At 45.6% G+C, this 13,398-nt stretch overlaps 1 protein-coding gene across 1 annotated transcript in view; it reads right to left on the bottom strand.

Annotated features, from left to right (window-relative positions):
• Positions 1-7,338, bottom strand: part of hs3st3l (heparan sulfate (glucosamine) 3-O-sulfotransferase 3-like) — a 128,057-nt gene extending 120,719 nt beyond the window's left edge. The window contains exon 1 of the mRNA XM_078401191.1: positions 6,465-7,338. Coding sequence (XP_078257317.1) covers positions 6,465-6,952 — 488 coding nt within the window. The 5' untranslated portion in view covers positions 6,953-7,338. The remainder of the gene's footprint in view (positions 1-6,464) is intronic.
• Positions 7,339-13,398: the final 6,060 nt, after the last annotated feature.

Raw genomic sequence — 13,398 nt, 5'->3', positions numbered from 1 at the left:
TATTACGCTGATAATGATGAAATATGTCAAGTTAGTACAAAGATTATTGTTTGTTATCTTACTAGATTAAAAAACCATAAAGTATTCTTAAAATTTTCAAATTCAATGGAAACAAATTATTTGAAATGGACCGATCAACAACTTTGAATAAACTGGGTAAACACCAAATTAGATAATTAATATTGCATTAACATTGGTGTTTGGGATACCATGGATCATTTTGGATCATATTTGTGACCAGTGGAGTTCCACAGGAATCTCTACTTGGACCTCGAAGGTATTTATTCACAAAATGCTGGAGTAACTCAGCAGGTCAGGCAGCATCTCAGGAGAGAAGGAATGGGCGACGTTTCGGGTCGAGACACTTCTTTCCTGTTGCTCTTCTTGGACCTCTGTTGTTTGTGATACATAGAAATTATTTGGATATAAATATAGATGGTTAGTAGGTTTGCAGATGACACCAAAATTGGTGGTGCGTAAGTAGAAACTGCAGATACTAGTTTACAGACAGTGTAGAAGGTTGTCAAAGTATGCAATGGGATATAGATCGGCCAAAGAAACAGGCAGAGAAATGGCAGATGGGGTTTAATTTGAGCAAGTGTGAAGTTTTACACTTTGGGAGGTCAAAGATTATGGGAAAATATACAATTAATGGCTATACCCTTAAGCATTGATGCACAGAGGAATCTGGGGGTACAAATGCACAGCTTCCTGTTTGCCTTCATTGGTGGGGATGGGGGGGTGGAAGTCAGGAAGTCCTTACGTAGATTTTGGTTAAGCTGCATTTGAGATATTGCATGTAGTTCAAAGTTTAAAGAATACATGCAGGACGTGTTTTACACAGAGGGTGGTGAGTGCCTGGAATGTGCTGTGAGGGGTAGTGCAGGGGGTAAATACAATAGTGGCTTTTAAGTGGCTTTTAGCTTGGCACATGGAAATGCAGGAATTGGAAGGGGTGTGGATCATGTGCCACCAGGCGAGATTAGTTTATCTTGGCATAATGTTTGGCAGAGATATTGTGGATTGAAGGGCCTGTTCCTGGGCTGCACTTTTCCATATTCTATGTTCCATGTTCTAGATCACTTTTGTACTTCAAATACCCAGTGCCCGCATTAGAAGCACCTTGACTATGTTAACTATGTTGCAATGCAGTGAGAGCTGGAGAATGTGCCTGAGCCTCATGGAAAATACAGCACACTCTTTAATTACTATTCATAACTTCATAAGTTCTAGCAACAGAATTAGGTCATTCCGCCCATCAAATCTAATCCGCCATTCAATCATGGCTGATCAATCTTTCCCTCTCAACCCTATTCTCTTGCCTTCTCCCCATAACCCCTGACGCCCTTACTAACCCACCAAGGATAGGTGGGCAATTTAAGTAGATATCAATACAATAGTCCAATAGAGTTGCCCAAAATGTTGTTTTGTCTTAAGGGTGGCACAGTGGTAGAGTTGCTGCCTTACAGCGCCAGAGACCTGGGTTCGATCCTGACTAAGAGTGCTGTCTGTATGGAGTTTGTACGTTCTCCCTGTGACCGCGTGGGTTTTCTCTGGGTGCTCCGGTTTCCTCCCACACTCAAAAGACATGCAGGTTTGTAGGTTAATTGGCTCTGGTAAGAATTGGAAATTGTCCTTAGTGTGTAGGATAATGCTAATATACGAGGTGATCGCTGGTCGGTGCCGTCTCAATAGGCCAAAAGGCCTGTGTCTACACTGTATTTCTAAAGTCTTCTTTATATGCATTAAAATATCACAAATGAACAAAGGGACTAGCTTAGATGGGGCATTTGTGCTTGTCATGGATAAGTTGGGCTCCAGGCTGTTTCCATGTTGTCTGACTCTAGGCGAAAGTTTTGAATGCTCTTTGTATTGAGAATGATATACTGTCCTGTACTGTGGACATTCCTACTGGCTGAGGTTAGCCAAAATAGTTGCATTGTAGGCTACCGAAGAATGATCACTTCATCCCATCAGTTCAGCCAAAAATAAGCCATCTCCCAAACATGGAAAATGACAAGTTCTTGTCAGGCTCTGCTTCAGTCTGCACTGTTATTCTACCTGGCATATACATGACTTCTCAGTAATTAACTGCTCATTGTTTGTGTCAAGGGTTTCATTAGCTCTCGGAGCATGGCATATGGCACAAGAATGTTCAACAGAGTCGCCTACCACTAACATGACACATGCCCACTGATTCCTCACCACACGCTGCTGCAAAGTGCCAAAAACCTATGCTTGCAGCCTCTGCCAGCCCCCTCCACTGGCCTGTTGCTAAGAGAAACCTGAACCGGGCCCAGAATGATTCCCCTGCTGATTTTCATCCATCCGGGTCCTGCTCCTCCCCCTCTTGCCTTCTATCCTCCAAAGCCCATTCTTGCAATCAATTTTCTACAAAATTGTAGAGTTTTTAAACCATGAAGGATAATGGGTGGTGCAGCGGTAGAGTTGCTGCTTCACAGCGCCAGAGATCTGAGTTCAATCATGACTACGGGTGCGGTCTGTATGGAGTTTGTATGTTTCCCTGTGACTGCGTGGGTTTTCTCCTGGTGCTCTGGTTTCCTCACACACTTCAAAGATAAACAAGTTTGTAGGTTAATTGGCTTCGGTAAAATTGTAAATTGTCCCTCGTGCATAGGATAGAACTAGTGTATGGGGTGATCGCTGGTCTGTGGGCCAAAGGGCCGGTTTCTGTGGGCCAAAGGGCCGGTTTCCACGCAATATCTCTAAAGTATAAGTAATATTAATAACAATTGAATAGCCTTACTCTGGCCAATGAGCATGGTATTAGTATTATTGTCACATGTACGGAGATACTGTGAAAAACGTTGCTGGATTTGATAATTAATCAGTGAATACATAAGAATTACATTGCATCAAGATATGAAGGATTATTACTTCCAAAGCTTGTTTCAACTCAAGAAGACTGCAAGTGCAACTCGTAGAATGGGACATAATTTTATTTTGCAAAGGAATAACTCACATTAATGTCTAAACATTGTTCCGGGTCAGTTGACCTTTTGAAAGGAACCCAGAAACACCGCCTGTCCATTCCCTTTGCCGATGCTGTCTGACCCACAGAGTTCCTCCAGCATTTAGTGCTTTGCTCAAGATTCCAGCATTTGCAGTTTCTTGTGTCTCCAAAACATGTTTCCCCCCCACCCCCCCCCCCCCCCCCCCCCCCGGACTTTCTATATATATTAGCAGTTTCTGCACACTCGGGATTCAAGTTGCGACCGATTAAACACTTACTGGATGGCATATCAATAAAATTAAAAAACTTTTCAAACAGTTCTTTGCACAACCCGCAGGCATTGCCACTTTCATTTCACTGCACATCGTGTATGTGTATGTGACAAATAAACTTGACTTGACTTGACTTGAACTAGTGTCAGGTGAGTGAGTGAATGGGCCGATTTCTCTGTTCGGCAGTGGGCTGCACAGTTGAGAAGCCCGGCAGGTGGCGCCGCTGCGCTCGCTTTTAAGTTTAGTAGGAAGCCCTTGTTCACGTTCAGATGTTTTTTCAACTTTTTAAACCATGCGGCTCACGGTCTCTCTTCCCCGTAAATGCACAGCAACGACTGCACACGCAAATGAGAGCGTAATCATATCGCAGTTGCGTGCAGAAACCATTAACACGAAGCAAGGAGCGACGGGCTGTCTTTTCAAATATTAATCAGCACTTTCCTTAAATCTGAGATCCGTGGATGTAAGTAGACCTCGGGGGGAGGAGAATCCATGCAACGTGCCTGATATAAATACTGAAAGACCCATCTCCCGCCTGACCCCACTGAAATCCCCAGGTCCCCGGGTGCAGCCCGTTAAGTACAAACCCTGTTCTCTTAAAACTGTCGAGTGCATTTTTTTAAAGGACCATTTATTATGAGACGCGCTTTAAAGATGATGAATCAACATTAACACTTTATTGCAAACCCATAACGTTTCCGATCGCCGCTGATCGGAAGCGAAGCCCCGCAACATGGGAATACCGACGGGACATTAACCTAGAGCGGTGCCGGCTCCACACACATGAGACCCATCCCTCCAGGTGCTCAAAGCCTCTGCTTTCAGTAGGTGAAGCAGGCGCGCACTCTTCACCGGCTGAAAACGCCTCCCTCTTATTCGGCTTTAGGATGAAATAAAATCAGCCCAACGTTTGATAAAACGAGACCACGTCTGCACCTTGGTAGCGCGCTCCTGGCCACGGGCGCGTCTTATCGGTCACACGATTACTAACTTGTACTTTGGACGGAGAGAGACCGAGCGGAGCCGGGTCAACTTTGATGCTCTGTTCGTATCGCCCTCGCCCCCTTTCTATGGCGAAGGAGGGAGGAGGAGGGAGGGGGGGGGGGGGGGGGGGGGAGGGTAGTGAATGGTTGGGACAGAGAGTCGGATGCACTTCTTGGATTCTACACAAGAAGAAAATGGGGTGGGGAGGTGGGGAGAATTCGGGGTTTGAGGGATCTAATGCAGGTGACCAGAATTATCTTTCTCCATTCGGTTTTGTCCAAACTGAACCAAACTCCAGGCAGGAGTCAACACAAAAGATAGGCGCAAAAAGCTGGAGTAACTCAACGGGACAGTTAGCATCTCTGGGTAGAAGGAATGGGCGACGCTTCGAGTCGAGACCCTTCTTCTGACTTCAGACTGAGAAAGCAGGGTCTCGACCCGAAAAGTCACCCTTTCTATCCCGAGATGCTGCCTGTCCCGCTGAGTTACTCCAGAATTTTGTGTCTACTGTGTAAACCTGTATCTGCAGTTCCTTCCCAAACATGAGTCAACAACACAACTTCATTTTATTAATCCTGGAATGTATACCTTTGCAGGGTTTAGCTCATAACTCAGTTAGCAGCTTCTGTTTCTCAATGTACAAGGGTCCGTCGGGGAGATGTGGCATGGAGCAGATAGAACGAGACTAGGGGCCGGGTTTTTACATTGATCGTAAAGAACAAGGGGAAGCCATCTGAAACCAACTGGCAGCCGAGGGATGCTCAGACCGCGGGGCATACACAAGGAAATGCACGGCGTTGTAGAACAGAGGGGGAGGAGAAGGGGGAGATTGGTGAAATAGGAAGGTGCAAACAGAAACCTACAAGGTCGTGAGGCAGAAAGATAAAAAATATATAGTGTATGGACGTATCGATCCGTGTAGTAAATTATGGCACAGTAATAGTTACAGATTATTTACAGGAGCAGTTAATAATGTGATATGATAAATAGATAAATAAAGAGAAATGGACCAGGATAATGACTTTGAATGGGACAGCCAGCCTGTAAATAGATAAATTATATTTATATACCGATATGGCTCGTTCAGATTAATAGGACGTGAAGACTTTTCATGTATCTGCCCACCCATCTCCCTCTCTGTCACTGAAACCCAGCTCCTTGCAGACGCAGGAGGATACAGAGTGAGCCCGGCACTCTGTCCACTCGCTCCGTCTGCCAAGCGTTGTTTCAAGGTAGTCGGGGAGCCCAAGGATTGGGGCGCCAGGGTTACTCCTCTGGGATTCGGGTCATCGTTCACCCCCGCTCTGGGGGCAAAGGGGGTGAATGTGTGACCCTGATGTGAGGAGGGGGTTGGAGCAACACGGATGAAGCGGTGCAAGTTCTCCCTGTGACCAATGCCCTGGTCTCCACCCGCACCCCGGAGATGTGTCGGTACTATAGTTGGGCAAACTCGCCTTCGTGTAGGCAAGTGTTCAACAGGGCAACAGGGCACCAAGGGGGAGTTAATGGGCAAGAGTGGGGGGGGGGGGGGGGAGGGGGGGGGGAGAAGGTGCATGGGTGCAGGGGAATACGAAAGGGTGGGACTGATGGGATAGTCGCCAGCACGGATCCGATGGTCTGAATGGCCGCTCTAGATGCCACAATGACCATGGAAAAGACCCGACCAGCGGGGGGTGGTAGAGGAAGAGGTTAGGGTCAAAAAAATCTCACTGTGAGGGAGGGAGGGTGGTCGTAGGGTCAGCGATTAGAGGGAGAGGGTCAGGTAAAGGAGGGGACAAATCAATGGGGTTAGGGGAGGGGAATCGGGGTCAGGACCCTGCCTTGGAGGGGAGGGGGAGATCGGTAGAGGGGTGGGTTGTGGCAATGATCGGTGACCCCGGGGTGGGGTGTAGGATCTGGTTAGCGGCGATGAGAGTCAGCAATTGGGACTGAGGATGAGGGTGAATGAGTGGCCCTGGGGTGAGGTGAGAGAGGGGGGTCGGTTGACCCAGGGTTTGTGGTGATGACTACGGGGGTCGTGAGCAGGTGGGGGACGCGAGTCAAGGTCAGGGTTCCTGTCACAGGGTGAGGGGTGAATCAGTAACCCTGGATGATAGCGGGGCGAGGAGGGGGGGGGGGTGAAGTTAGAAACCTCTGTGTATCCTGGACCGAGCTGTCCCGGCTCTCACCCTGCATCCCAGCCCCAGCCCCAGCCCCAGCCCACCCAGTGGATGCCGGGCGAGCGCCCACCTTACCTGTACCACTGCAATCCCTTGCCGTAGTGCCTGTCAAAGAAGTGTGGCTCTGCGCCCAGCGCTCTGACCGCCGGGTGTAGCCGCATGAACTCGAGCAGCGCACGGGTGCCTCCCTTCTTCACGCCGATGATGAGAGCCTCGGGCAGCCGCCGGAGAGCGCACCACCAGCGGCCGCCCGCCTTGGCCGTGCCGTTCAGCTCCCGGGCTGCGGGCTCGGTCTCTGGCCCGGTCCCGTCCCCGGCAGCCGGCGTGTACGATCCGGACGAAGTCTCCTCTTCCCCGGGCTGCACGGTGACCGCCCTCTTCGGCCGTCCTTGCCTGCTCAAGGCGGGCTCCAGCGGGAGGGAGTCACAGCAGCCGGCCAGCAGGTAGAAGCAGAAGAGCGAGAGGGTGAAGAGGGAGAGCATGGCCAGCAATTTGTGCAGGGATCTGCCGAGGCGGGCACCACAAGTGGACGGGCTGCGCTGGTGGAAGGTCCTACATGCCATTCCTCAGGGCCATGCCCATTTGCACCCATCCTCCGGCATCAGTGCCTCCTCTCATCAGTGCCGCTCTCAGCGTCAGTCCATCGCCTGCCTTCAGCAAACTCTCACTACCAACTCAACTTTTTACCCCTCCCTTGTCTGTGGCTTTAAAGGCCTGTGCCCCTGAGATGGAACAGTGTTTGTGCCTGTGTGTGTGTGTGTGTGTGTGTGTGCCTGTGTGTGTGTCTTCAGACAGCCGGGCTGCTGTGTTTAATGCCCTCTCCCTCTCCCTCTCTCCTGCTTCACGCCAGCTCTCCCCGTCTCTCCATCCCCAGCTCCCGGCTCTTTTCATTCATTCATCCATTCATTCATTCATTCATTCATTCCGGGAGCGCTACAACCAACCAGCTGGGCTGGCGCACCGGCTACTCATATTGGTCCAGGCGGGAGGGGTGGGCGTTGTTTATGCAAATACAGGGACGTACGATTGGACCAGACGCGAAGGGGGCGAGACCCACGATGCATAATTACATCGCGGAAGCCGGGTCTTTGCCATTTGTATTTGGGAGCAGAGGCAAGGGTGATCCATTCTGTAGAACTAAAAGGCAATCTGGATGGCAGTGGATACTGTGCTTCAACGCACTGATTATACAGTGCCCTCCATAATGTGTGGGACAAAGACCCATCATTTATTTATTTGCCTCTGTACTCCACAAGTTCAGATTTGTAATCGAAAAAATCACGTGTGGTTAAAGTGCACATTGTCAGATTTTAATACATTTTGGTTTCACCATGTAGAAATTACAGCTGTGTTTATACATAGTCCCCTCATTTCAGGGCACTATAAAGTTTGGGACACATGGCTTCACAGGTGTTTGTAAATGCTCAGGTGGGTTTAATTGCCTCCTTAATGCAGGTATAAGAGAGTTCTCAGCACCCAGTCTTTTCTCCAGTCGTCCATCACATTTGGAAACTTTTATTGCCAATGAAAGTCAAATAAGCCATTGTGAGACTGAGAAACAAAAATAAAACTGTTAGAGACATCAGCCAAACCTTAGGCTTACCAAAATCAACTGTTTGGAACACCATTAAGAAAAAAGAGAACACTGCTGGGCTTACGAATTGCAAAGTGACTGGCAGGCTCAGGAAGACCTCCACAGCTGATGACAGAATTCACTCTATAATAAAGCAAAATCCCCAAATACCTGTCTGACAGATCAGAAACAGTCTTCAGGAGACAGGTGTGGATTTGTCAATGACCACTGTCCGCAGAAGACTTCATGAACAGAAATACAGAGGCTACACTGCAAAGTGCAAACCACTGGTTAGCCGTAAAAATAGGATGGCCAGGTTACAGTTTGCCAAGAAATACTTAAAAGAGCAACCACAGTTCTGGAAAAAGGTCTTGTGGACAGATGAGATGAAGATTAACTTATATCAGTGATGGCAAGAGCAAAGTATGGAGGAGAGAAGGAACTGCCCAAGATCTAAAGCATACCACCTTGTGAAACACAGCGGTGGGGGTGTTATGGCCTGGGCATGTGCGGCTGCTGAAGGTACTGGCTCACTTATCTTCATTGATGATAAAACTGCTGATGGTGGTAGCATGATGAATTCTGAAGTGTATAGACACATCCTATCTGCTCAAGTCAAACAAATGCCGCAAAATTCATTGACTGGCAGTTCATTCTACAGCAAAATAATGATCCCAAACATACTGTTAAAGCAACAAAGGAGTTTTTCAAAGCTAAAAAATGGTCAATTCTTGAGTGGCCAAGTCAATCACCCGATCTGAACCCAATTGAGCATGCCTTTTATATGCTGAAGAGAAAACTGAAGGGGACTAGCCCCCAAAACAAGCATAAGCTAAAGATGGCTACAATACAGGCCTGGCAGAGCATCACCAGAGAAGACACCCAGCAACTGGTGATGTCCATGAATCGCAGACTTCAAGCAGCCATTGCATGCAAAGGATATGCAACAAAATATTAAACATGACTACTTTCATTTGCATGACATTGCTGTGTCCCAAACATTATGGTGCCCTGAACTGGAGGGACTATGTATAAACACTGCTGCAATTTCTACATGGTGAAACCAAAATGTATAAAAATTGCCTTTATTAATATCTGACAATGTGCACTTTAACCACATGTGATTTTTTTCTGTTACAATTCCCAATTATGGAGTACAGAGGCAAATAAATAAATAATGGGTCTTTGTCTCAAACATTATGGAGGGCACTGTATAAACTTTAGCCAAAAATGGTGAAGCGCACAGTGCCTGTATTTAGGAGACTCTGTCAAATGCCATGACAGTCAGATGACAAAACCAGCACCAATGGATCCGGTGTGAATTCAATAATATGTACCCAGTCAGTAACAAACTCCAAACATCAATTAAAGTTCTTTAAGAATCTTGCAAAACCATGACCAATCCAATTTAAATGTGTCCCAAGCAAATGAAAACCTCCAAGTCTCGCTCGGGGCTAAAGATGTTAAGTTATCACAATCCATTTTCTTAATTCTTAAATAAGAATAGGAAGGGATCTGGATCTCAGACTGATGAATGGAGTTAAGATGCAGATTAATCATGATCTAATTGGTGCAGAGGGTAAGGGATGGGTGAACCTGCTTTTAGTCAATGAGTCTCTCACTAATGTTTACTGTGCCACCTGAGATGTCCTTGTCATCTCTGAAGATTAAGGATGTTGTCAAGCTTGAAAGAGTAGATTTACTAGGATGTTGCCAGGACTTGAGGGACTGAGCGAGAGGGGTTTAGGGGTTTATATCAGAGTATAGAATGACGATGGGTGATCTTATAGAGGTGTGCAAAATCATGAGAGGAATAGATCAGGTAAATGCACAGTCTTTTGCCCAGTGTAGGGGAATCCAGATGACATAGGTTTAAAGTCAGGAGGGGAAAGATTCAATGGGAACCTGAGGGGTAACTGGGTGTCTGGAACAAGCTGCTGGAGGAGGTAATTGAGGCAGGTAATATCGCAATGTTTAAGAAACATTTGGACATGTACATAGATGGGGTAGGTTGAGAGGGATATAGTCCAAAAGCAGGCAGGTGGGACTTGGGATGATGGGACATATCGGTAAGTATGTGCAAGTTGGGCCAAAGGGCCTGTTTCCACACTATATCACTCTAAGGATGTATGTCCCACTCCTGAAACTCAAGGACTATAATTGGTACTGATGCCCAGTGCAGTATTTGAGTATGTCACTTTGCTGGAGGTAATATTGTTAGCTGGAGGTCATAGAGTCGTACAGCATGGAAACAAGCCCTTTGACCCCACTCGTCCATGCTGACCAAGATGTTCGATTTCCTCGTTCCATTTGGCTGCGTTTGAACCATATCCCTCCCAAACCTTTCCTATCCAGATATCTGACCAAATTTCCTTGAAATGTTGTTATCATGCTTGCCTCAATGACTTTACCTGGCAACGTGTTCCATATACCCATCACCCTCTGTGTGTAAAAGTTACCCCTTAGGTTCCTATTAAATCATTCCCAACTCACCTTAAACTTATACCCTCCTGTTCTTGATCCCACTATACTGGGAACAAGACTGTGCATTCACTCTATCCATTCCCCTCATGGTTTTAAACAGCTCAATAAGATAACTACTCAGTCTCCAGTTCCCAAAAAATAAAGTCCTAACCTGCCCAACTTCTTATGGATTAGCCGTCAAATCTTAATAATAGCCCTGTAAAACTTTTCAACATTCTTTCCAACTGAATGGCACATTTCCTATTGCAGGGCGACCAAAACTGAGCACAATATCCCACGTGCAGTCACACTAACATCCTGGACAACTGCAACATAATGTCTCACGAAGGCCAATGCACCAAAATCATTTATCACTGCCCTTTCTACCTGCTAAGCTACTTTCAGGGAACTATGTACCTGTACACCAAGAACACCAAGAACTCTCTGCTCTACACCACTCTCTAGGACTCTACCATTCACAATAAAGGACCCGTCCTGGTTTGACTTTCCAAAAAGCACCACCTCACACTTACCTGATTCAGTCCTCAGTCCACTCGTCCAACTGATCAAGATATGCTGTCATTCTTGTTAACCATCTGCACTATGTATGATAGCACCTAATTTAGTGTCATCTGCAAAATTACTAATCATACATTCTCATCCAAACCATTTGCTGTAAATGACAAACATCAATGAGCCCAGCACCCATCCCTGAGGCAAACCACTAATCACAGGACTCAAAATAACCTACCACCATTACCACCCATGTTTCTTACCATGAAGCCAATTCTGTATCCAGTTAGCCAGCTCTCCCTGGATCCCATGGAATCTAACCTTCCATAGCAACCTGTCATGCGGAACATTTTCAAAGGCCTTGCTGAAGTCCATATAGACCACGTCTATGCCTATGTCTATGTCTATGTCTGCCCTCATCAACCTTCTTGGTTACTTCTTCAAATTGCTTAATCAAATTAGTGAGACACGATGTCCCATGCACAAAACCGTGTTGACTGTTCCAAATCAGCCCCTGTCATTCCAAATGCATGTATATCTTATTTGTTCCTCACTCAGCATTACTAAAACAAATTATCTTGCATTATGGCATTGTAATTTTGAGAAACGTGTGCAAATTGGCTGCCACTCGAGAATATTTCAAAAGGATTTCCCTGGCTGTAAAGTGCTTTAAAATGCCCTAAAAATATATGAAAAGTGTGATATAAATGCTAGACTTTATTGATTCAAACATTTTCCAGTAGACATCTACAATGTTATAATACAATCATATAATTTCTGACAGGAAGACAAATAGCAGATCTTTCTGTTACTATTTATGTATAAAACTGCTTCCCGACATCATCTCTGAGTAGCCTAACTAATTTTAAAGTCATGTATTCTCCCAGCTCCTGGATTGTCCCATGAGAAGATAGTTTCTTTTATCCACGCTAACAAATCCTTTATTCTCCATCAATTAGATTACTCTTTCAATCTTTTGATACTCGGGGGGATATAAGTGTGACTTCAGGAATTTGCCAGCCACAGATCTCCCATGACATTCATTATTGGGTGATTTTGGACGAATGGAATTATTTTGTCCTGCTACGCATAATGTTCACCATGTCAACATGTAACTAAACAAAGTTGTTGTAATGTACAAAGAGGTTCAGTAAGAGTTTGGTTACTTGGTAAGGAAATCAAGGAGAATGTCCACAGGGGTTTTGCTGGGACCTCTATTGTTCGTGATGTATATAAATCACGATGGGCTAAATGTAGATGGGCTAGTTAGTAAATTTGCAGATGACATAAGATTCCTGGAGTTGCAGACAGAGGGGAAGGCTACCAAAGTAAACAGCGGGATATAGATCTACTGAAGAAATGGCTGGAGAAAGGGCAACGCAGATCTGAGAGCAGATCTCTTTTTTGAGACCAAAGGAAGTGTTAGAGTTCAGGTGAATAATCAGACTAGAAGGTAATTAGACAGACATCACCAATCACCCCCTGATCACAAGAGCATCCATCTGACATGTAGGAGTGGACATGATGCACAATTCCAAACAAGGGCATTGGTCGAACAGGAACAAAGAATCTTAAAAACAAAATATTCTACCAATAACTTGGGAAATTACGACCAGACTACAAAATAGTTAACGGGGGTGCACATCTATCCTTGGAAAATAGGTGAAACAATTAAAAGTGTGCTTTTAAAATCACTACCACCTCCCCTAAAAAGAGCACTTTAAATTTCTGGGTGGGTGGGGTCAGAAATGGGAGAGGTGTGACCACTCCAATGATAATAATGCAGACGCTGACTGTAGTGGATGCCAGTCCCACAGTCACATCCTGGCCATCGCACTGTCAAGGATTTTCATCTGGATGATCTACTTTATTGAAGGGAAAACCAATAACATGCTGCATATCCTATTTGTTTCTTTGTTTTCCCTAAAGGACCATTATGGAGATGATTTACTAGTTTAGAAAAGGCCAGGGTCCATTGAGGTCACCTCTTGCCATATTGCCGGTGACTTATCATGGCTGCCAGCTTCTATCTGTTCATCTTTACGGACTCCAGATCTAACACGGGAAGAAAACCCAGTGTTGATCTTCAGTGTATAAGTCCAAAAAATCCTTTATCATCCCAAACACTCCAGACCAGATAGTTATCGTGTAACAAATTACCCATATTTATTTCCAAGAATATTGTTCACTGAAAAGTATTAATTTTGCATTTGCATGAATCAATACTAACTTCTCCCTCTGTTTTCCCTGAGGGAAGCTGCTTCAGTCTCTGCTTAACGATCCCTCTGCAAAGTATGGGAATGTCTGCATTTCAATCAAGATTTCAGCACATTTGATTTATTTTCACTTACTTTTCATTGTCCTTAACAAATTGACAAGTCCAATTAGAAACCCGTAATTGACAGACTCGTTTAAGAAATTACGGGCTGTCATATCTGATGGAAATAACCACAACGCCTG

This window comes from Rhinoraja longicauda, chromosome 6 (assembly GCF_053455715.1).
Source record: "Rhinoraja longicauda isolate Sanriku21f chromosome 6, sRhiLon1.1, whole genome shotgun sequence".
In the NCBI taxonomy this organism is placed as follows: Eukaryota; Metazoa; Chordata; class Chondrichthyes; order Rajiformes; family Arhynchobatidae; genus Rhinoraja; species Rhinoraja longicauda.
The sequence above is the reverse complement of the archived record's forward strand: the minus strand, read 5'-3'. Positions and strand labels throughout refer to the sequence as shown.